General features: G+C 38.5%; 1 protein-coding gene across 6 annotated transcripts in view; it reads right to left on the bottom strand.

The window, feature by feature from the left end:
- Nucleotides 1-19,440, bottom strand: part of LOC124875147 (disks large homolog 5-like) — a 56,400-nt gene extending 36,960 nt beyond the window's left edge. The window contains exons 1-5 of one of the 6 annotated variants that reach the window (XM_047377043.1): nt 18,289-19,440; nt 4,747-4,833; nt 3,088-3,256; nt 1,973-2,116; nt 56-227 (exon numbers count right to left, since the gene is read on the bottom strand). In XM_047377043.1, coding sequence (XP_047232999.1) covers nt 56-227; nt 1,973-2,116; nt 3,088-3,256; nt 4,747-4,833; nt 18,289-18,586 — 870 coding nt within the window. In that variant the 5' untranslated portion in view covers nt 18,587-19,440. The remainder of the gene's footprint in view (nt 1-55; nt 228-1,972; nt 2,117-3,087; nt 3,257-4,746; nt 4,834-18,288) is intronic. The other 5 variants (XM_047377044.1, XM_047377045.1, XM_047377046.1 and 2 more) reach the window with 5 other exon arrangements.
- Between the last annotated feature and the right edge of the window lie 1,216 nt (nt 19,441-20,656).

Genomic DNA, 20,656 nt, shown 5'->3' with positions numbered 1-20,656 from the left:
TAGGCATGTTTTTTGTGTTCTCTACATGTATGTACAAGTAGAAATGTTGAAATACCTGCTGGTGCAGCATCCTCATATCAGCCACCTCCCTCTGGTCTTCCTCATGCAGCCTCCTGAGCTCCTCGCAGGTCTGCTTGACATGGTTGTGCTCTCTAACCAGCTGGATGTTGTGTTGCCTCACGGCCTCAAGCTCTTCTTTTAGCTGGTTGTGGTCACTTGCTAGACGTCTGCAAAGAATACCAACACTACTAGCAAACCAAGCTTGATTAAGACCCTTTTTAAACCTACAAACTTGAAATCAACACAGCAACAAATAGAATACAACTAATAATTTTTTTTTTAACTGGAGGAACTGTTAAAGGTCCCAGGGTCAGGTGGGACAATTTATTAGAGTGGGCAAGTATTAGTCATGCACTCTACAAATGTGGTATTTATAGAGGGGTGGTAAGAAGAAAAATATTGCTAAGAAAGATCTATAAGAAGACACTCGTAAAATCACAGTGAAACACGGTGGTGTGAAGACAAGGTGTGTGAATAGTTTTGCAATCACTGTACCAGATTCCTCCATATTATAAAAGATGCAAAGTTTTGTTTAAAAAAAAAAGGCTATAAAATACAAAAAGCCAAGAGCCTAAAGGCAGTGTGCAACCTGCTGATGTAGCCAGCCTGTAATCTTCTGCTCAACCAACTGTACTGATGTCACAAAAGTGTTGGAAAGTATGGGATGGAACGAAAGAAAGATGGGTGGAAGGATAAAATATAGATAATGGGATAGGGAACTGTTTGGAAATACCAACATTTTTACAAACTATTTTCTTTTTTCACACTTATCCAGATCTGGAAAATACTGAAATAAAATGCATGCTGCATGTGGAAGGAAGTTGCTCACACAGTGGAAAAAACAATCTGCTTTCCAAAACATCTTAGTTAATGTAGACTGGGTCTTCATCTAGTTTGACTGTGTTTTTAGTTTATTTAAATGCTTTCCAGTGATCAGATCACAGCAAGTCTGAACTGAAATATTTAACCTGGCTAAGCTAAACCTTTTCTTTATGTGAAGAAAATAAACTTCTGCACTTTGCTTATTACCAACTAGACTTCCTGTATTAAACAGAATGTGTAAATATAACTAAATAGAAACACAATCTCTCTCCTTTAGCCAGAAATCAGGTGTTGCTGAATAAAATGCTAAAAGTAACATTTCAAATTCTCTTGCAATGTTCTTTTTGTTAGCTCTAATAAAATGATCTGGTTGATATAAACAAGTAAATTAAATGTGTAAAGTTCAACCATTTTACCCTTTAGCCACAGAAACAAATAAGAGAACCAAAAAAAAAAAATCTTAAAAAAAAAGAAAATCAAATAATTACTGACAGCTAATGCTTGTTTATGCACAACACCACCTATTGATATAAATACAGAACACTAACAGCAATGAATAAGATTTCCTGGGGTGGTACTTCATAGATAAATGCTAAAACAGAAAATAAATAGATACTTTCTTTAAAAAGCAAAAACAGGCCCAGAAGGAGCAGCTTAAACATGGCAATAATCCTTCATCTATCCGTTTGGTTTGGGGGCCAGATGTCAGTTGCACACACTTTGGGGGAAGAGTATGGCATCATTAAATCACACAAATGGACCAGCCTTTCCACCATGTCAACTCTGGAGAGCTTATTCCACAGACCTACAAACACTCCGTTTGTAGCTTTAACCACATGGCACAGATGCACTGCCACACAAAATGTTTTATTAATAAATATAGAGCCCATATGGGCATGAGCAATGGCTGCAACTCTGATTTTTAACCTACTCTCTGAATCAGTTATTACAGACCTAAAAAACAAAGACTAAAATCAGTCTAACCAATCCGCTGGGCTGAGAATGAATACATACATCACAAGAGAACTGGCTGTAAAACAATGTACGGCTACCCAAAAAAAAAAAACCTTATAACAGGTTTTCCACTTACCGATAAAAGTCTGCCTTCTTCACAGCCTCCTCGCACCTCTTCAGGGTGGTGCTGTGCTGATTCTGCAGGGACTGCAGGTCCGCCATTGCTTTCATGCACTGCAGCTTTAGACGCTCATAGTCATGACCTGATCTTGAGTTTAGTCTATGCAACAGAGCGCGAAGCAGGAAGCAAAATAGTGGCAAAAAAATCGTAGTTAGGTTTAAGGAATCCCCATGTCAGAATAAGAAAAGCATAAAAACAACAAACATTTCTGCCGACAGGAACAGAATGAAGAAAACTAGAAAAACTGTTCACCACACATGACAAATTCATTTTCGAAAACATATCACATTTTAGCAATCAAAATGTACTTAGAATAAGCTAGCTACAACATTAGCATTACCAGATTTCATGAAAGAAATGACAAATTCCACAGACGTTATTTAAAAAAAAGCATTTTACACAAACAATCATGAAATGGTAAATGGCCTGTGCTTGTATATCATTAACCTGAAATAATAATGATATGGGATGAAGGGGGGTGGGTTTGAACTGTTTAAGAAGCTATTTAGATAACAGACAATCATTTGTGAAGATGTGGTGTACCACAGGGGTGTGTGTTGGGATCTTTAAGTTTTAGTATCAAATAAGACCCATTTTTTAAAAAGCTTCCAGAGTGCTTCATCTAAGCATTATGATGGAAAGTTAAGTGTGGCAGGAAAAAGCTAGACTAGCAACAGGGATAGTGTGCGTTATTAGGTCCAAAGTCAGTGCTGGAGTCCACCAGGAAATTTTAGAGCATTTCCTGCTTCCCTCTGCCAATCATTTCCCAGCAGCCTTGTCCTCGTTGCCAGAAGCATCATTACTTGGCTTATTAACAAAGGTATCACTATGCATGATAAGTCAACAAACTCACCTGACCTAAACCCCCAAAGAGAATCTATGAGGTACTGTTAAGAGAGGACAAGGTCCACCAGACCCAATAATGCAGAGCTGAAAGCCGCTACTAAAGCAACTTGGGCTTCCTTAAGACCTTTGCAAATCCACAGGCCGATTGTCTGCACACCATGCTGCATTGGTGCAGTTCTTACACATAATTTAGAGCTATTTTACTGTGGATTAGTTACATGTACCTGCATTCGTCAAAAGCGTTTCCAGGCAAAGGGAGGGCCACACGTTTGAGCAGTTCGTCCCTCTCATGAGTCACTTGTCCCAGCTGGAACAGCACCTTCTCCATCTTCTCATTTGCCTGATGGATGTCGACGTGGGCAGGCAGAGGGGAAGAGGCTTGACCAGAGTTACCTGTGAAAGTCAGCATGTCACTGAAGGAAAGAGCCGTCCACAAACTGCATATGATGGGGCAATTTATGCTACTGATAAAACTGCATAAAAACTGTTTATTTCAATTGAGAACTAAAATGAAAAGAAAAAGAAACGTCAGAAATTTACATAATTTATTTTGGTTCCCAAGGCTCAGACTTGATAACCAAGACTGCTTTACTGGTACACACCTTTCAGCTCTGCCCACTAATTTCCCAAAGGTCAGACATCAGAGCTGTATGATAACAACTCCAAAATCCTTGACTTTGTCATCCTTAAGCCACTTTGTAACTAATCTGATGATATGCTTAGGGTCATTTCTCATTTGGAAGTCCCACCCAAGCTTTAACTTCCTGGGTTCAACATTTGCTTGAACATTTCCACATAATGTTCTTTCCTCCTGATGCCACCTATTTTGAAAAATGCTTCAGTTCCTCTTGCAGCAGAACACCCACACAGCATGATCCTGCCACTCCCGTACCTCAAAATTGTTCTCAGGCTTGCAAGCCCAACCCTTACCTCCAAATGTATCGATGGTCGTTATGGCCAAACACTTCGGTTTTTGATTCGTCACAGGACACATCTCCAAAAATTAAGATATTTGTTCTCGAGTTCATTTGCACTTTGGCTTCATTCTGAGTAAAAACACATTCTTACTAGTTTCAATCAGCATCTTCACAAAGTATTTCGCTTTAGTTCCAAGGTTGATATATGCACTTTGCGTCAATCTCAGGCACAGACAACTAGTCAACCAGTTGAATGTGGTAGCTTTGGGGTTGTGGGTACCCAGGATGAAAGAGACTTGTGAAAGTACAGTTTTCTTAATGGCTTGGTAGATTTCTTGGGATTGTTCCATGATGTCACACAAGGAAGCAATGTGTGTTGCCCTAAAAAAAATACATCCCCTGATTTGCCTCCAATTAACTAAGATGTTGTAAATTAACCTATCAGGAGCTTACAAAGCCATGACATCACCTGGGCTTTCAGAAATTGTATAAATAGGCATAATAACCTTACTGTATATAAACTTCTAACTTTAAAGAAAGTAATAAGTCATCCAAAAACTTTTCCCGCTCATTATTCTGGCATTTAGGAAAAATAAATAATCCAAAATCCATTAGGTATTGCACTTCATGACATAGTTATTACAGCCTAGATTTTGCTTTTTCCCCCAGCAGCATGTGCTGCTCAAATACTCTGTCCCTGAGAGAATGACCAAATGAACCAGCTCTGCATGTCTGTGTCTCTCTCTCTCTCTCTCTCTGTGTGTGTGTGTGTGGTGGTAAAGTGTTTCTAAATTGTTCTCACATCTGTCTAATCACTTGCATGTGCTCCCAGTCTAAATAGCAAACAACCAGTCACTGAATATTATTTATAAAACTCTGCTCGGTTCCTCAGAACAGGCTGCTTTTCTCTAGAGGGGAGAAAGTTTTCTTTCACAAATCTTTATAGATTTTAAACATGTAACTCACCAGGGGTGCCACACTCACCCAAGCTGCTGAGCGAGCTGCTGCTCTCCGAGTCTGACGGCATGGTGGACAGAACGCTGTAAGTGGACCCTGTGGGGTGAACAAAAACAATGAAGTCAGCTCCGTGGCTGCATTATGGACCGATGATTATCTCTGGCATTGTGTGGCATATCAAGGCTCCAAAGCTCGGGTTACAATCAGGAACCTTTAGTGGGAAAAGAAAGTCCAGCTGGAGGAATAAAAGCTGGGACTTTCCCCAACGTTGGATGACAAGCCTGTGGGCTTACAACAGAGTGTGGCTAATTATCAGTTGGGCAGGGACCTTGAATACAGACTCGCCGAGGCCCCAAAGAGGTTGCAGTCTTAAAGCTTCTTCTTTTATCTCCTCTGACAACAACACACCATCCTCCCTGTGAAAGCCCTTTTATAAAGTACAGTGATTTATAATTAACTGTAATGAAAGAAGTACAATTAACATTATAAAGAAGACCATGAAATTTGACTACCTGATAAAAGAGTACTAGTAGGACAGAATCAGGTTGACTATAACAGGCAGTTTATTTATTAATTATTGGTAATTAACTTACACATTTTATCAATCCTTTGATTAAACCTATTACATGTAGAATTTTTATGCAAAACTTTTACCTTTTGCAATTGTAACATTCATTTAACAAAAAAAAGCACTGAATGTTTACAAAAAGTATGCAAGTGCAAAAAAAAAAAAAAGTTGCTGAATGTTACGATAATAATTTTATTATGATTAACCAACAATTTGACTCTTCTTAAATTGACACCTCTCTGCATGATCCTGCATCAAGTGTTGCCATCAAGGTCAATGGAAGTCCATCCAACAAACCACATATATTGTTGGCTTGGAGAGTTTGAATGGATTGCAGTTAAAATATAACATCGTACCAAATATTACAACCATGAAGTACTTTGATTTTGCAATACACCACCCACTGAATGTGCGACTGACATTCAATATATTGTGCAGCTCTAACTGAAACAATCAAAGTGAAGGAACATGCTCAATTTTGACCTTTCACCTACAAAGACTCTTTGCTCTGCTGCCCACTTCAGCTGACCAGCAGGATTATATGATTTGGCCAAAATGAACCCTTAGTTTAGCCGTTAGAGCATCTCTCTAAAGCTAATAAGCTGGTTTTCCTGACCTTCCAAACTGCTGCTTGGTATAAAAAAATTAAAATAAAAAACACCATTATCTTGACTGATGTTGCCTCTGATCTCTTACTTATTGGGAAAAAGAAATATATTATCAAATATTACCATATCTGGCTTCTGATTGGCTTGTCCAGCCTCTTCCCATGTGCTCTCAGCTTCAACAGAGGGGAGGTTGAGAAACCAGAAGACAATCAACAAACTGAGCCAGAACCAACAGCCATTTGTTTATCCCTCATCCAAGCCAAGATACAGGAGTGTGAGAACTGCACACCTGGAGTGGTTCAGTTGGTCATTTGAGTAAGCCACGAGCCCAAGTCCAGACCACACAGTAAGGCACTAAATTCTATTTGTGGTGGTGGTTCTGGTGTTGAATACTGATCGGTTATCTTGGTGGATCTAAAGCTTTGGGCATTTTCTTATTTTCTCTCTTAGATTGAAGTGAGAATAAAAACCCAAATTATGCCATATGATAACTTTTTAGGCTTCTGGAAGTCCAAATAAACTCCTAATCAACATTCATCATTATAGTTTATAACCCTCTCTCAATGAGCAGCGTATTGAATTTGTTTATTACTTTTTTTTTTTTTTTACTTAAGTTTTTTGCAATAAAAATATCACAAGTGAGTAAAAGGCTGATGAAAAGTAAATTTAATTCATGGCTATTGGTTCATTTTAGATTGTATTATTCTTCCAAACTTTTTAAAGTTTAAAATTTTCCTTGTTGATTTGTTCTCTACTTTTAATAATAATAATAATAATAATAATAATTATTATTATTATTATTATTATTAATTATTGATAATAAAAAATGTTTAAATATCTTAAGTGCAATTTTTATTTCACTATTATCTAACCAAATGAGTTTTTGCAGCATAGTTTAACTGTTTCCCTCAAACTGTAGATCAAATAAATTGCATTAAAGTGTTCCAGGAGGCTTTAAACTTGGTGGCTGAGAGGTTTAGAAAGCTGGCCTTGATCAAACAACGAGCAATTCACATTTACTGACGTCTTACTTGGCGGAGGAATGAACAGCTTATAGTTTGGTTAAATCAGCATCTTCCATCCATGATGTGAAGCTGTCCAGTGTAGATCTGGGGCAGCCAGGACCATGACAAACGATTCTATTTACCCAAGTCTCAGTTCTCGAAATAAATCCTTGGCTGACTGGGTTTCCTCTAACTAAAGGATACTATGAGCAGAGACTACATGGAGCCAAGCTAACATGCTTCACTCTTGTTTTTTCTCCCAGTGAATGACAAACAAGAAAAAGAGGAAAGACTGATGTGCCTCAGGAATTGTACCATCCCATGGATCAAGCTCTTTTTGTTCTTATTCAAGCTCAAGTTTCCCCATGACTTTGACAAGGTGTTCTGTGTCTGAACAGTGGAACGCCTATGACTTTGGCCACACTAGCCTTTTAAAAAGATTTCTTTTTACATGTGTAGCAAGTACTTGACAGTTTTCAAGCAATCTAACTATGGTCTTTAATATTCACACATACACTATCTCACAAAATGTTTTCCTTAGGATTTTATGTGATAAACCAACACAACGTTTAATATAATTCAAGTAAAAGAAAAAAATATACATGGTTGAAAGAAATTTTTACCCTTAGCTTAACTGAATGAGTGAAAGTTGCTATCGGGATACAAACATGCAAAAGCACCTAATATGCAATCGCCCTGCATCATGTCCATGCCAAACATGGCTCTGCAGCATTATTTACATTTCAGGGAACACTAAGTTGCATCATCTCTAGAGGTGGTGGTATAATGAAGCTTTTACTTCACAGAGAGCCACTCTGAATGTACAGGTCCTTCTCAAAATATTAGCATATTGTGATAAAGTTCATTATTTTCCATAATGTCATGATGAAAATTTAACATTCATATATTTTAGATTCATTGCACACTAACTGAAATATTTCAGGTCTTTTATTGTCTTAATACGGATGATTTTGGCATACAGCTCATGAAAACCCAAAATTCCTATCACACAAAATTAGCATATCATTAAAAGGGTCTCTAAACAAGCTATGAACCTAATCATCTGAATCAACGAGTTAACTCTAAACACCTGCAAAAGATTCCTGAGGCCTTTAAAACTCCCAGCCTGGTTCATCACTCAAAACCCCAATCATGGGTAAGACTGCAGACCTGACTGCTGTCCAGAAGGCCACTATTGACACCCTCAAGCAAGAGGGTAAGACACAGAAAGAAATTTCTGAACGAATAGGCTGTTCCCAGAGTGCTGTATCAAGGCACCTCAGTGGGAAGTCTGGGAAGGAAAAAGTGTGGCAGAAAACGCTGCACAACGAGAAGAGGTGACCGGACCCTGAGGAAGATTGTGGAGAAGGGCCAATTCCAGACCTTGGGGGACCTGCGGAAGCAGTGGACTGAGTCTGGAGTAGAAACATCCGGAGCCACCGTGCACAGGCGTGTGCAGGAAATGGGCTACAGGTGCCGCATTCCCCAGGTCAAGCCACTTTTGAACCAGAAACAGCGGCAGAAGCGCCTGACCTGGGCTACAGAGAAGCAGCACTGGACTGTTGCTCAGTGGTCCAAAGTACTTTTTTCAGATGAAAGCAAATTCTGCATGTCATTCGGAAATCAAGGTGCCAGAGTCTGGAGGAAGACTGGGGAGAAGGAAATGCCAAATGCCAGAAGTCCAGTGTCAAGTACCCACAGTCAGTGATGGTCTGGGGTGCCGTGTCAGCTGCTGGTGTTGGTCCACTGTGTTTTATCAAGGGCAGGGTCAATGCAGCTAGCTATCAGGAGATTTTGGAGCACTTCATGCTTCCATCTGCTGAAAAGCTTTATGGAGATAAAGATTTCATTTTTCAGCACGACCTGGCACCTGCTCACAGTGCCAAAACCACTGGTAAATGGTTTACTGACCATGGTATCACTGTGCTCAATTGGCCTGCCAACTCTCCTGACCTGAACCCCATAGAGAATCTGTGGGATATTGTGAAGAGAACGTTGAGAGACTCAAGACCCAACACTCTGGATGAGCTAAAGGCCGCTATCGAAGAATCCTGGGCCTCCATAAGACCTCAGCAGTGCCACAGGCTGATTGCCTCCATGCCACGCCGCATTGAAGCAGTCATTTCTGCAAAAGGATTCCCGACCAAGTATTGAGTGCATAACTGTACATGATTATTTGAAGGTTGACGTTTTTTGTATTAAAAACACTTTTCTTTTTTTGGTCGGATGAAATATGCTAATTTTGTGAGATAGGAATTTTGGGTTTTCATGAGCTGTATGCCACAATCATCCGTATCAAGACAATAAAAGACCTGAAATATTTCAGTTAGTGTGCAATGAATCTAAAATATATGAATGTTAAATTTTCCTCATGACATTATGGAAAATAATTAACTTTATCACAATATGCTAATATTTTGAGAAGGACCTGTATACTCTCAATACATTGGTACCCTTTGGTATTGATATAGAACTGAATCTGTCATGTTTTCTCTAATGTGTTGTTGCTAGATTTTTTTTTTTTTCTGTAAGTGAACTCCACCCTTATTCTGTTTGACCAATAGGCTCCTAACATCACTATGCTTTCGAATGATTTTTGTACACCTGTGTAAGGTCGTCTGTATTTACTTGCCTTGTTGCTGTGTTCAGTTATGACAGATGAAGACACAGTGTTGAAATGTTCGCACAGTAAAGCTGAAAACAGAAAACTGTTTTTCTGCTTTTGCAGGTTTAATGTCCTTCAGCAGTGCAGCAGATGGTTCAGCCACGGTTTCTTGGAAGAGCGCCTCAATTTTAGAGCAATTTAAAATATTTTGATACAGATTCTCAGTTAAATTTAGGTCAGATTCCCTTTCCCTGTTGAATGAAAGCATATCAACAGCATGATGCAGCCACCACTGTTTCAGGAGTTAAGGATATGCTTTTATTGGCCAATCTAGCATTTTACCATTGAAGCCATCTGTACAAACATCCAGCAGTTTGTACTGCAGCATCACGGTTGTTTCAAACATTTTCTAAACTTGAAAACCCTTACTACACAGTGTTTTTTCTTAATAATGCACAAATTCAAACCCAGCTCCACGTATTCTTATTTCTGCACTTTCCCTTCTGGAAAAATTGTGTGAAGGGGGTTCATGGAGGGCCAGTAAGTTTAAAAACAAATGGGCAAAAAGGGTGGAGTAAAAATAAAAAGGTATACTATTTAACAAATTGAAGTATCACAAACTACAAATGAAAGTGAAGAAAAACTTATTTGCTGTTAACATTAACTGTCTATCTTGTTCCTTATGCAGTTCTTTTTCAAGAACACCAACATGTCAACTTTCTCAGGCAAGAGCCGAGCCCACTCCACATTGACAATAGCCCACTGACTGTGTCCTCTGCTGTGGAAAAAACTCGCTCTGAAGGAGTGAAAGAGGTTTGAACGCATAGATGTTTTTTGCCTGCCAATGAAGGTGCACTGATTCGAGCGCTTTCTATCAGCCATGCTTGCTTTGTTGACTGTACCAGCGGCTACTGACGTCATTACGCTTGTGTGTTCAATGCTGTGTTCATATCCGGCATGGAAAAATCGCCCACTCTTCCACTCTCTTAGTGTCACAATGATGCGTTTAGGTACCGAAACATGGTATCGTTGGATTTTATGTGAATAGGTACTCGGAATTTGGTCAGTTCTGACAAAAAGTACAGAATTTAGTACCCATCCCTGCATATTAATAGTTTTGAAAGGCACTGTAAGGCACCTTACACAAAGAGCAAAAAGAAGAAAACGTTCTGAATTGCAGCTTTTCAATATATAGCAATCTGTAGCAAAGACAACATTGGTTTATACGTTAGTTTGTAAGGTGCAAACATTTCTTAAGGTGATTCAGCTGATTAATGGGAAGTGCACCTCTGAGATCTTGTCTCAGAAGGTTTATTGTTTTATCCAATCTCTTGAGGAATTTCAGAGACTGTTTAGCAGCTAGTAGTATTTTATTTAGCCTCCAAGCTGTCTAATATTAGAACCCATGCCCCACCATGCCTTAAATGTAAGTGAAATTTTATATAGCGATTTTTCATGAGACAACACCATACAGTTCAAGCAGATTCAACAGAATCAAGGCAACACCAATGGCACTGTTGGTGTAAACATACTAAAATATAAGCCTGTAAAATAAAGCTGCACGATATCAAATCACAAACGTCATTACAGTACCAATCTGTACATAATCGCAATTTTTAAAGGACTTCATGAATGCAATATTTGATAGGTTATTATATTTCATTGGAGATACGGTAGCACTCCGGATGCAAAAAATTTAGCTGGCGGGCTAGATGGACTTTCACTGCCCTCGATGCACCAACTTTAGTAGAAAAAATGCCTACACTTGCAGAATGTGGTGGGGAATTTGTGATGACAAACAACAAAGGTGTTTGTTTGATTTCCTAAAGTTCTGCAGCCCTACTGTAAAATATCATATTCACTTTATTTTTTTTCTACAACTGAATCAGCTGAAAGAAGTTGTTTATGTTGTTATTGAGCTGCAAATAATTAGGTGCATCACGATCCAAATGAAAGTTGATTATTGTGCCAAATGTTTCATCATATAACTTATTTTTACACTTGTATGACTAACAGATGTTAAGATGGCTTGGCAAAAAAAAAGTGAAAGTGGTGCATTACTGCTTAAAACAGCATCCACTGAAAAACTTCAATTTTAGAAGCCTGATGACCACTAAACAATGCCAAACACTTTTTTTCCCCAGTATTACAAGAAAGTTAAGCCTGTTTTTGAAGAACTTAGACAAGTGTTAATCAGTTGCCAAAAATACAAGTACCAGTGCGCAAAAGTACAACCAAAAAAAAGTGATGTGTTCTTCTGAGAAAAAAAAAGCAACTCTTCCAGAGGAAAACTGTTGAGCACAATGACTGTTTAAGGACATCTATTAATCACTGATTAAACAGCAGCAGTAAATGTTCCTTGCCTGGCCACAGACTGGAGTCTCGTCTATTTGGGATGTACGACATAATCAGGAAGTAAAAGTAAAACTGAACCTTTCATTGAACAACTTAGCAGAAGCAGCTATTGTTAAGTTGATAAAAGCAATGTGTACCCCCACCCCCCTTCAACACACTCACACACTATTCTGATTTTTACAAAAAGAAATTATTAATGATCAAAGGCTGAAAATAGGGGGAAAAACATCCAGATTAAATATTTACAGTAAAGGTTAGACATAAAGGCCAGGTGAGTTTTATTTCAAAACGCATTGCAATTGAAAAAACTAGTTTTATAGAGGGTTAAAAAAATACAAGCTGTGCTTTTTAGCATCAAATCCACCACCTCAATTATTTTACTTAATCACTAGTTGGAGGATGCGGTCTGCATTTCGTTACACAAATAAAAACAGGATAACATTGAGAAAAGTTCTACTTAGTGAGTTCTAAACCTAAATTTATGTCTGCATAACAACACTGAACCGTATTGATGTGTTCTGCCAGTTCTAAATGCCAAAGTATCACCGTCGCTCGAACGTTTTTTCTACATTTTATCACAACCACAACTTCAGTGTATTTCACTGGGATTTGACAGACATACACCAAGTACTGCAAGTGTGAAGTGAAAGGGAAGCAATTTACTGCCTTCTTAGCGACTGAAATAAAATAAAAGAGCTATGGTGACTCTGGAGGTGCTGCAGAGATCTATAGCTTTTGTGGAGAATCTACAGTGATTAGAGGTACACTATGCAGAAAAAAAAAAAAGAGAAATCAGCTTTTTATGGATGGGGGGGGACAAGGGGAAAACCACTGTTGGAAGAAAGCCATGAGAAATGAAGTCTGAAGGTAGCAACGTATGGAACAAAGGTGAAACACGGCAGTGGCAGCATATTGCTGTGGGGATAGCTTTCTGTACATTTCAAGAATCAGAGCCTTAACGTCGTTGCTGTTAAAAGAGCAACGATAAAGTAAGAAAATAACAGTAAAAGTGATATCCAAGACAAAAACAACCTTTGTGCTGTTGAAAATGATCCCAGGTTTCTCATTTTGTAGTTTGAAACCAAGTGAATACTCGATACACACCCTGATAATCTGCTGCCATAATGGTATTGTTCCTGATGAAAAGGAAGGAACAATACATAAACAATAAGGGTTCTACTGTCAAACCCTGGAGCAATGGTTACATACAAGCAGAAAATATCTTTGTTTATTAAATACACGTAGGCCTTTAAGAGAAAAAAAAAAAAACTTATGTACATCATATTCCAATTTCAGGGACTTTTTCTACCTCACTGGACATTTCAGAGTTGATATTTGAGAATTACCCAGGGTTCGCCAGTATAGTGGTCCAGATTTATTTATTTTGGGGCTTTTTTTTTTTTTTTTAAATCATACAGATATAAATGTTTTAGATACACTGATGGTAACAGAATTTGAGTTTTCAAATGAAATGCTGTGCAGTGGAGTAACCTGTCTGCCCAGTAGGAAAGGTTACCTTAGCACATTTCCAGCTTATGTGACTACAGACAGGAAGATGCACATTAAAGCACGTGCTCCATGTGATGCGTTACAACATATCACTGCATAGTCCATCAGATGGTGAATCAACATAGCATCCATGAGCAAAACAAGACAGTAGTTCTTATGCAACTTCATAGATGTGTAATTACACAACATACACATTATTTAACATCTTGCAATTGAGTTTACCAATCATGATGCACTAGCTAAAGCTGAACTAGGCATCTAGCAGTGGAAATACTTTATCTTGTGGCCTGCAAAGATGCAGTGAGGTAGACTGCTGAGCAAGGAACATGTACCAATGTGAATTATGCTGCTGAATACAACAGAAATAGGAGATAAATCAAAGCCTTTTTAGCTTACACAGAGTTCACAGATGCAGAGGTATTTCCGAAACTTAAGAATATGCAGTTTAAGGAGAAAGACCTTCATAAATAGTCATTGGAGTGAGAGAAAAAGAGTTAAAACATTTAAGAAGAGTGGTCAGTAGAATACATATAGGAAGATGTGCTCTCTCATCATTAAATTGTCCTAAACATTTCTTTGGATCTTTAGGTTTTTGAGCAAAAGACAACAGAAGAACAAAATAAATTTTGCCATTGCTAGAGATGCCCCCGAAACAGTCTGATAACTAGAATCAGATTATTTTATGCTTAACTGGTGAATACATAACACCTGAAAACAAACCGTTAAGGGTTAACAACAACACTTTAATGTGTAAATTGTTGCAGAGGGGAGAAAACTCCATAATTCTAGTAACAAAATCAAAAAGAATCAGAAAAGAAGGTAGAGGCTTCAATAAAGGACACCGTATTTTGTAAGGAGGCATGCCTGAACTCGTAATTTTGAGGGGTGCAAAAAAAGAAAAACAAAGCCAGCTCAGTGGTGGAGCATGGTGTAACAGGCCCTCCATATACCAAAACTATTGGTCCTTGACGCAGCCACTGGAGTATGATTTCCCACCCTGAGATTTTTGTTACATGTCTTCCCCCTTTAGGGCATCTAATGTCACAATAACTGTACAAAAACTGCCATGATCTGTGCTGTAATCGTGTAAATGAGGTGTGCTTTAATTCTATTTGATTGGGTTTTATTTGTAAAGATACTGCTGTCCCACAACCTGTAGATTTCCACTAAAGAGAGAGAGAGCTCTGTAACTTAGGGGTGTTAGACAAAAATCAGTGTTTTATTTTCCAATACACACTCACTTTGTCAAAACAGTTACAGTTTCATTGTGTCCAGAAATTAGAATAAAAATAAATCTGTTCTGAAATTATTTATGGTATTTAAAAAGAAATCAGAATGGGCTTAAATAGGAATCGGAACATAAATCGGTATAGGCCACAAAATCTCTGATCAGTGCATCTCTCAGAGCATAACTTTTACTATTAACTATTTGTGAAAATTCTGATAAAGGTTTTGATATTTTAGGTCCCATAAGCTTAGTGCTGTTGAAATATCATTGGGTTTAGACTACAGCATAAATCCTGTGAGAAATCACAGTGCATATTGTCACATGTCATTGGGGCCTGCCATAGTAATGCATAGGAGGCATTGAATGCATTGCTTTGCAATGCATTCAATGCCTCCTATGCATTGCGTGGAGGCACCTATTACTATTCACCTCTAAACTGGACTCTTTATTATTATTTTTCTTCCGTCCAGATTAATGCGGCCCGAACCGCAGCGTGCACCCCCACAATATATATATATCAAAACGTCCCGGGAGGTGTGCTATTACTTTTATTGGCGTTTTGAGTTACCATGGCGACATAATTAACGAAAAACCGAGCCCCAAAATCCCATAGGAATGAATGGAGTCAGGGGCTGAAGGAATCCTCAAACTTCACTGTTTTTGAGGCTCTACTGTATCGCCATACTTTCACCTAGAAACACAGTTTGACCTTCAGTTTGTAGAAAAATCTGCCAGCTTTTCAGAAGTGAAAACGGTTTGTTGATAACTGCTACGGTTTCTCTACAATTAGACTTCAAGCAACACAAAGTTTGCGGGAAAATCACACTCTTAACAGTGGAGATGGCAGTTACTAGAGTGTAGAAAGAGGGGATTTTTTTAAGGAAAAATGATTTTTAACTGGCACTCACGGCCACAGATTTCGCTCTACAGTCAAAATTTTCGGTCAGTTTGTAGGGCCGGGCCTCTGCTTTCACACAATAACTTCAAAATTGTTCCAAGTCTCATAGTTTTCTGTCAAAACACCCTCGATCACCAAGAGTCAGTAGATTTCTGTAGGCCTTCTCCCATGTATTTTCAATGAGAGCTTGACCTGTAATCCATGAGTGACACCATTTATTTCCATAATCCTATTTTATACTGTGAATGACATAGAGCTATGAAAATATCCATGATTGGGGACGAGGGATAGCTGTCGCCCACCGTTTAAAAAAATTTCAAATACCATGTACGGATTCCCAGATATTAGACTTTGTTCGGGAGCATGTTCAGGCATTTTTGTCTTTTTCTCCATTTTCCTACTCTTTTCACCTTCTGTTGTGTCTTTATTATTATATTTTAAAAAATAAAGGATGAATATTAATGTTCCCCTGTCCGTTCTGATAAAAACGGTCCAAGAATGACATCGATCACCCCTACGGTTTCCGAGTTATGGCCAGTCGTTCGGGAGCATGCGCCTCCATGTTATAAAGCCTAGACCAGGGGAGCAGGGGAGACACGGAGTGAGGTGCTGCGTGAGTGAGAAACAGCAGGTGTCAAGTTACACTGACGCTCTTTGCTGATTGGCTGATTCATTCCTCACTGTTCTATTTATAGCTCTGTGTATGTCCTAGTGTATATGTCTGGATGTGATTCTGTCTTTCTTTCTGCCTCTCTGTGTCTCACACACAGACACACACACACACACACTCACATACACACCCACACACAGACACACACCCACACACACTCACATACACACCCACACACAGACACACACCCACACACACTCACATACACACCCACACACAGACACATACCCACACACGCATGCACGGATTACTATCTTTCTGAGGACTTTGCATTGACTTTCATTGATTTTCATTCATTTCTATGGCTTAAACCCCTAACCCTTTGACCATCTTCATAGGAGGCAACTACATGGCGGCCATGTTCTCTGGGATACTTAAACAGCATGTACTGCTGTTCCAACACCCAGACAACAGTGATTGACCCTAAAGGTCAATTTCTTTCATCAACCCTCCATGCTTACTAATGATCATTTAAGGCTTATAATAACATACACAATGGTTTTAGAATAGCAAGCATGTTCTATATAACTAATAGAAATAACCCAGACCTGAAAGGACAACCATGCTTGATTTTCAAAATAAGACAAAACCTGCTCTACAAAATAAAAGCCTTTACACTTTAAACAATAGATCATTGCAGAACTGGGCATTACACTACTGTTGGAGTTCACCCAGTGTTGGAAATGGGACTATGCTGCTCCTTTGAAATATGGGTTACTGAAACTTTCAAAATAAAATCCTCAACCCCCCATACTTACTATGGATTTTGAGAGCTGAAAAGAGCATAGAAAATGATTTTTAAATAGCAAACAGGTTCTATATAACTAATGCAACTAACCCAGACCTGAAGGGACAACCATGCTGGACTTTCAAAATAAGACAAAACATGCTCTACAAAATAAAAGCCTTTGCATTTTAAACAATAGATCATTTCAGGACTGGGCTTCACACTAATGTTGGAGCTCACCCAGTGTTGGCCTTTTAAAATAAGGCTTACTGAAAATTTCAAAATAAAAGCTTGAGTCCTCCAGACTTAGTAGTAATATTTTAAGCTGATAATAGCATAGACAATAGCATAGACAATAAAAAAAATAGCAAGCTCTGGTCGGAGCAAAACGCATCAAGAGGCAGGCCCCGTCTAAATTTCTTCCGAAATTTTCTAGTTAATAAATGTATCTCTCGATGCAGCTTGGTCAATGTTAGAGCAGATACAGTGGCTTGCAAAGCTATTCATAGCCTGTGAACTTGTTCACATTTTGCAACTTTGCAACCATAAACTTCAATGTAATGTTTTGAGTCTTTTGTAGCTCTAACAGATTTTCGTACAGGATTGCCCTGTTTTTAGCTGCATCCATCCTCCATTAGCACAACATGTGTACCCTCCGTGGATAGCACTGGATTTTATTTAGGGCTATAAGAGTAAGACGACTGAATCCCAATGCTCAATATAGTTTTTCGAATTTCTATTTGCAAAAGATTTTGAAAAACACGTATAATTTTACTTCCACTTCATAAAAGCAGACTACTGTTAGTTCATTAAATAAAACTCCAATGAAATACATTGAAGTTTGGGGTTGTAATGTGGCAAAACGTGGAAACGTTTAAGAGTTATAAATACTTTTACAAGCCAATGTGGGTGTCAGACACAAACTGTTCATTTATTGCATTTAATTTATTGCAAATAAAGTGATCCATAGATTAACTGGCAATGTAAGCAAGCCTGTGTTGCAGCAGCACAAATCCAACTGATGTCCTTCATTCTTACACACATTTAATTCTTAGCTCATTCATTTGACTTTGACAGTGGGGTAATTGATTTTCTCACACAGACACAATTCAGCCAGTCATGTCACTGTATTGATTGTTTGACTCTAGTTCTTTTAGGTCCATTAAGTTGCTTTCACAGAAAGGCTGGCAGGGGTGTGTGTGTGTATATATCACATGATCCCCAAAGGGAAATATGCCTTTTTTTCAGTTTGTCAATAAGTCTGTTTTACTATTTTAAAATGTTTGGAAATTGTTTTGCATGAATATAATTTTATCGTGAAGTTTAACTCTTTCAGGCAGCGTATTAAACTATTTCTAAGCGTTATGAGTATTTCGTACCAGTAGTGTGATCCACTGGTCCGACGCCATCCAGCAGCAGGGAGTGCAGGTGAGGGTGGGTCGCCTCCAGAGCCGTGCAGAACTCCGCGAAGCAGTCCCTGTCCTTGCTCAGCAGTATCTTCAGAAGAAGGTCCACTTTCTCAGAACCGGAGACGCAGTGGTGTCCCAGCTCCAGCAGCTCCGTCTGAGTGAGGGCCCCACAGCGGGCCAAAACGTCCACAACTCGGTCCGCGTCTGTTATGGACTCCACCAAGTTCTGGTAGCATTTCTCCAGTAACTCTTTATGCCGGAGCTCCATCTTCCTTCCCACTCCTCCTCCTCCTCCTCCCCGCTTCGAAGTCTCTCTCCGTGTTAGTCGACCTCACTTTGAACAAGCTACTGAAAACTGTCCCGCTTGACCCACTCGGGACGGCTTTCAACCCGAAATAAAGGATACACAAGAAGAAGCCATATTTGTTGCCTGAGGCTGTTGACTGAGCAAAGATGACAACACATTTTGTTCGCCCCCGACGCCCGCCGCTCCGTCCTTCTCGAAAGAAAAATAAATAAATAAACCTCCCTGCTACTTCAAGCTGGACTCCGGCGTGTTACGAAGGGAAATCAAGCCAGAGTTGAGTTCTTTCAGCATTTTGGAAACTGAAAACTACCCAACAGCCCTGTCTGTGACTACAAACTCCGCCATGTCTCACCGCACAAGCAGCCGCAACCACTCTTCAACCAATCATATTTCTGAGTCATGGACATTTAAGGTAAATGTGGGCGGAGCTTTGTCCTTAAGAACACCTGGTTCCCACCCTCCTCTGTAATCGCTGGTTTTACAGTAAAACTAAACTCATTGGCAACATTGTACGGAGATTTATATTTATTTAACATTTCCTTGCAAAAGTATCCATACCGTTGAACTTTTCCCCGTCAAGTTACAACCACAAACTGTGATAGATCAACACAAAGTAGCGCCCAGTTGCGAAGTGGAAGGAAAAAGAAGAACTAATATAAATACTGAATTCTATTTAGAGTTTTTTTTCGCAGAAAAATAACATTACCACCACAGTAGTGGCAGCGTCATCCTGTGGGGATGCTTTCCTTCAGCGGGTACAGGGTTGATGGGAAGCCTAATGGAACACATTGTTAGAGCTACAATGGGGTTTGGATCAAAGCTATCCATGTGTTAGAATGGCCCAGTCAAAACCTAGACCTAAATCACATTATAACTATTGAACTGTTATTGTGATAACAATAAAAGTGATGATAAAAAAATTAAGTTCCACCTCTTTGCAGTTTTTTTAGGCAACTGTATGGCTATGGCTGCATGCCACTGCAGCCAAAGCCCCACAAACACAAATCCTGCTCTTAAAAAATATCCCCATTTTGAAATAGGTTTGGCTGACTTTTATCACTAAAATGCACACAGTGACTGCATTTAATTATGTTTTTGAATTTATCAATATTTGTTGATGCTTGCATGGAACCAACAGTGGAGGAAACAGTAAAAGTTCTAATCCCGACAATACTGTCAGTTTTTGAGGTTTTCGGACATCAACTGGAATTTATCATTGTCAGGATAAATGAAATTTCTTATAATGATAGGAAATATTTATAATATTTTTTAAACGTTTTATATCACTTGAACCTGTTCACATTTTACCACATACAGTCCTAACCATCAGTGTATTTTATTGGGATTGGGACTGACCAACACAAAGCAGTGATCAAAAAAACCAGACAAAAAGGGGACATTTTTTTAAATTTAATTTATAAATCTGAAAATAGTCGTTTGCAGTTCTGTTCAGCCCTCCTGTGTAAATGCTTTATAAAACCAACGTTAGTCTGGATGCTTTAAGTTATGATGTGACAAAAATATGCATAAGTTCAAGGGGTGTAAATACTTCTGCAAGGCAATGTATAATATGTATATATATGTATCCTTTCAAAAAAGGTAAAACCAAGGTGCAGGATTTAAACTGGTTGGGGTTTCTTGTTTAAGATGTTTCAGTTAATTTAACTAAAATAATTTCCAAATGAAAAAAAAAATATCAATTAAGAATTACTTGGAAGAATGTATGGTGCATATTTATAATATTTTGTTTTCATATAATATATGGAAAAACAGAGCACTTAACCTAATCAACATAAAAACTTATCAAGTCATTTACCCCTTAACAAAAATAAATAATAACAGTTCTCCTATTGTCAACAATTGTCTTAAATCCAGTTATTATGATTCATTTCATGCTAATTCTTATTTATACAATACCAAATACTAACATTAAAATATAAATATAGAGTTTATTGCCTATGATGTTAATTTAGCTTTACAAAGCTTTTATATTCTCATCTATATCTCTTTCAAAGACTAAATATTTTCTAA

The sequence above is a fragment of the Girardinichthys multiradiatus genome, chromosome 10, assembly GCF_021462225.1.
Source record: "Girardinichthys multiradiatus isolate DD_20200921_A chromosome 10, DD_fGirMul_XY1, whole genome shotgun sequence".
Lineage (NCBI taxonomy): Eukaryota > Metazoa > Chordata > Actinopteri > Cyprinodontiformes > Goodeidae > Girardinichthys > Girardinichthys multiradiatus.
This window is presented reverse-complemented; position numbering and strand designations above follow the sequence as displayed.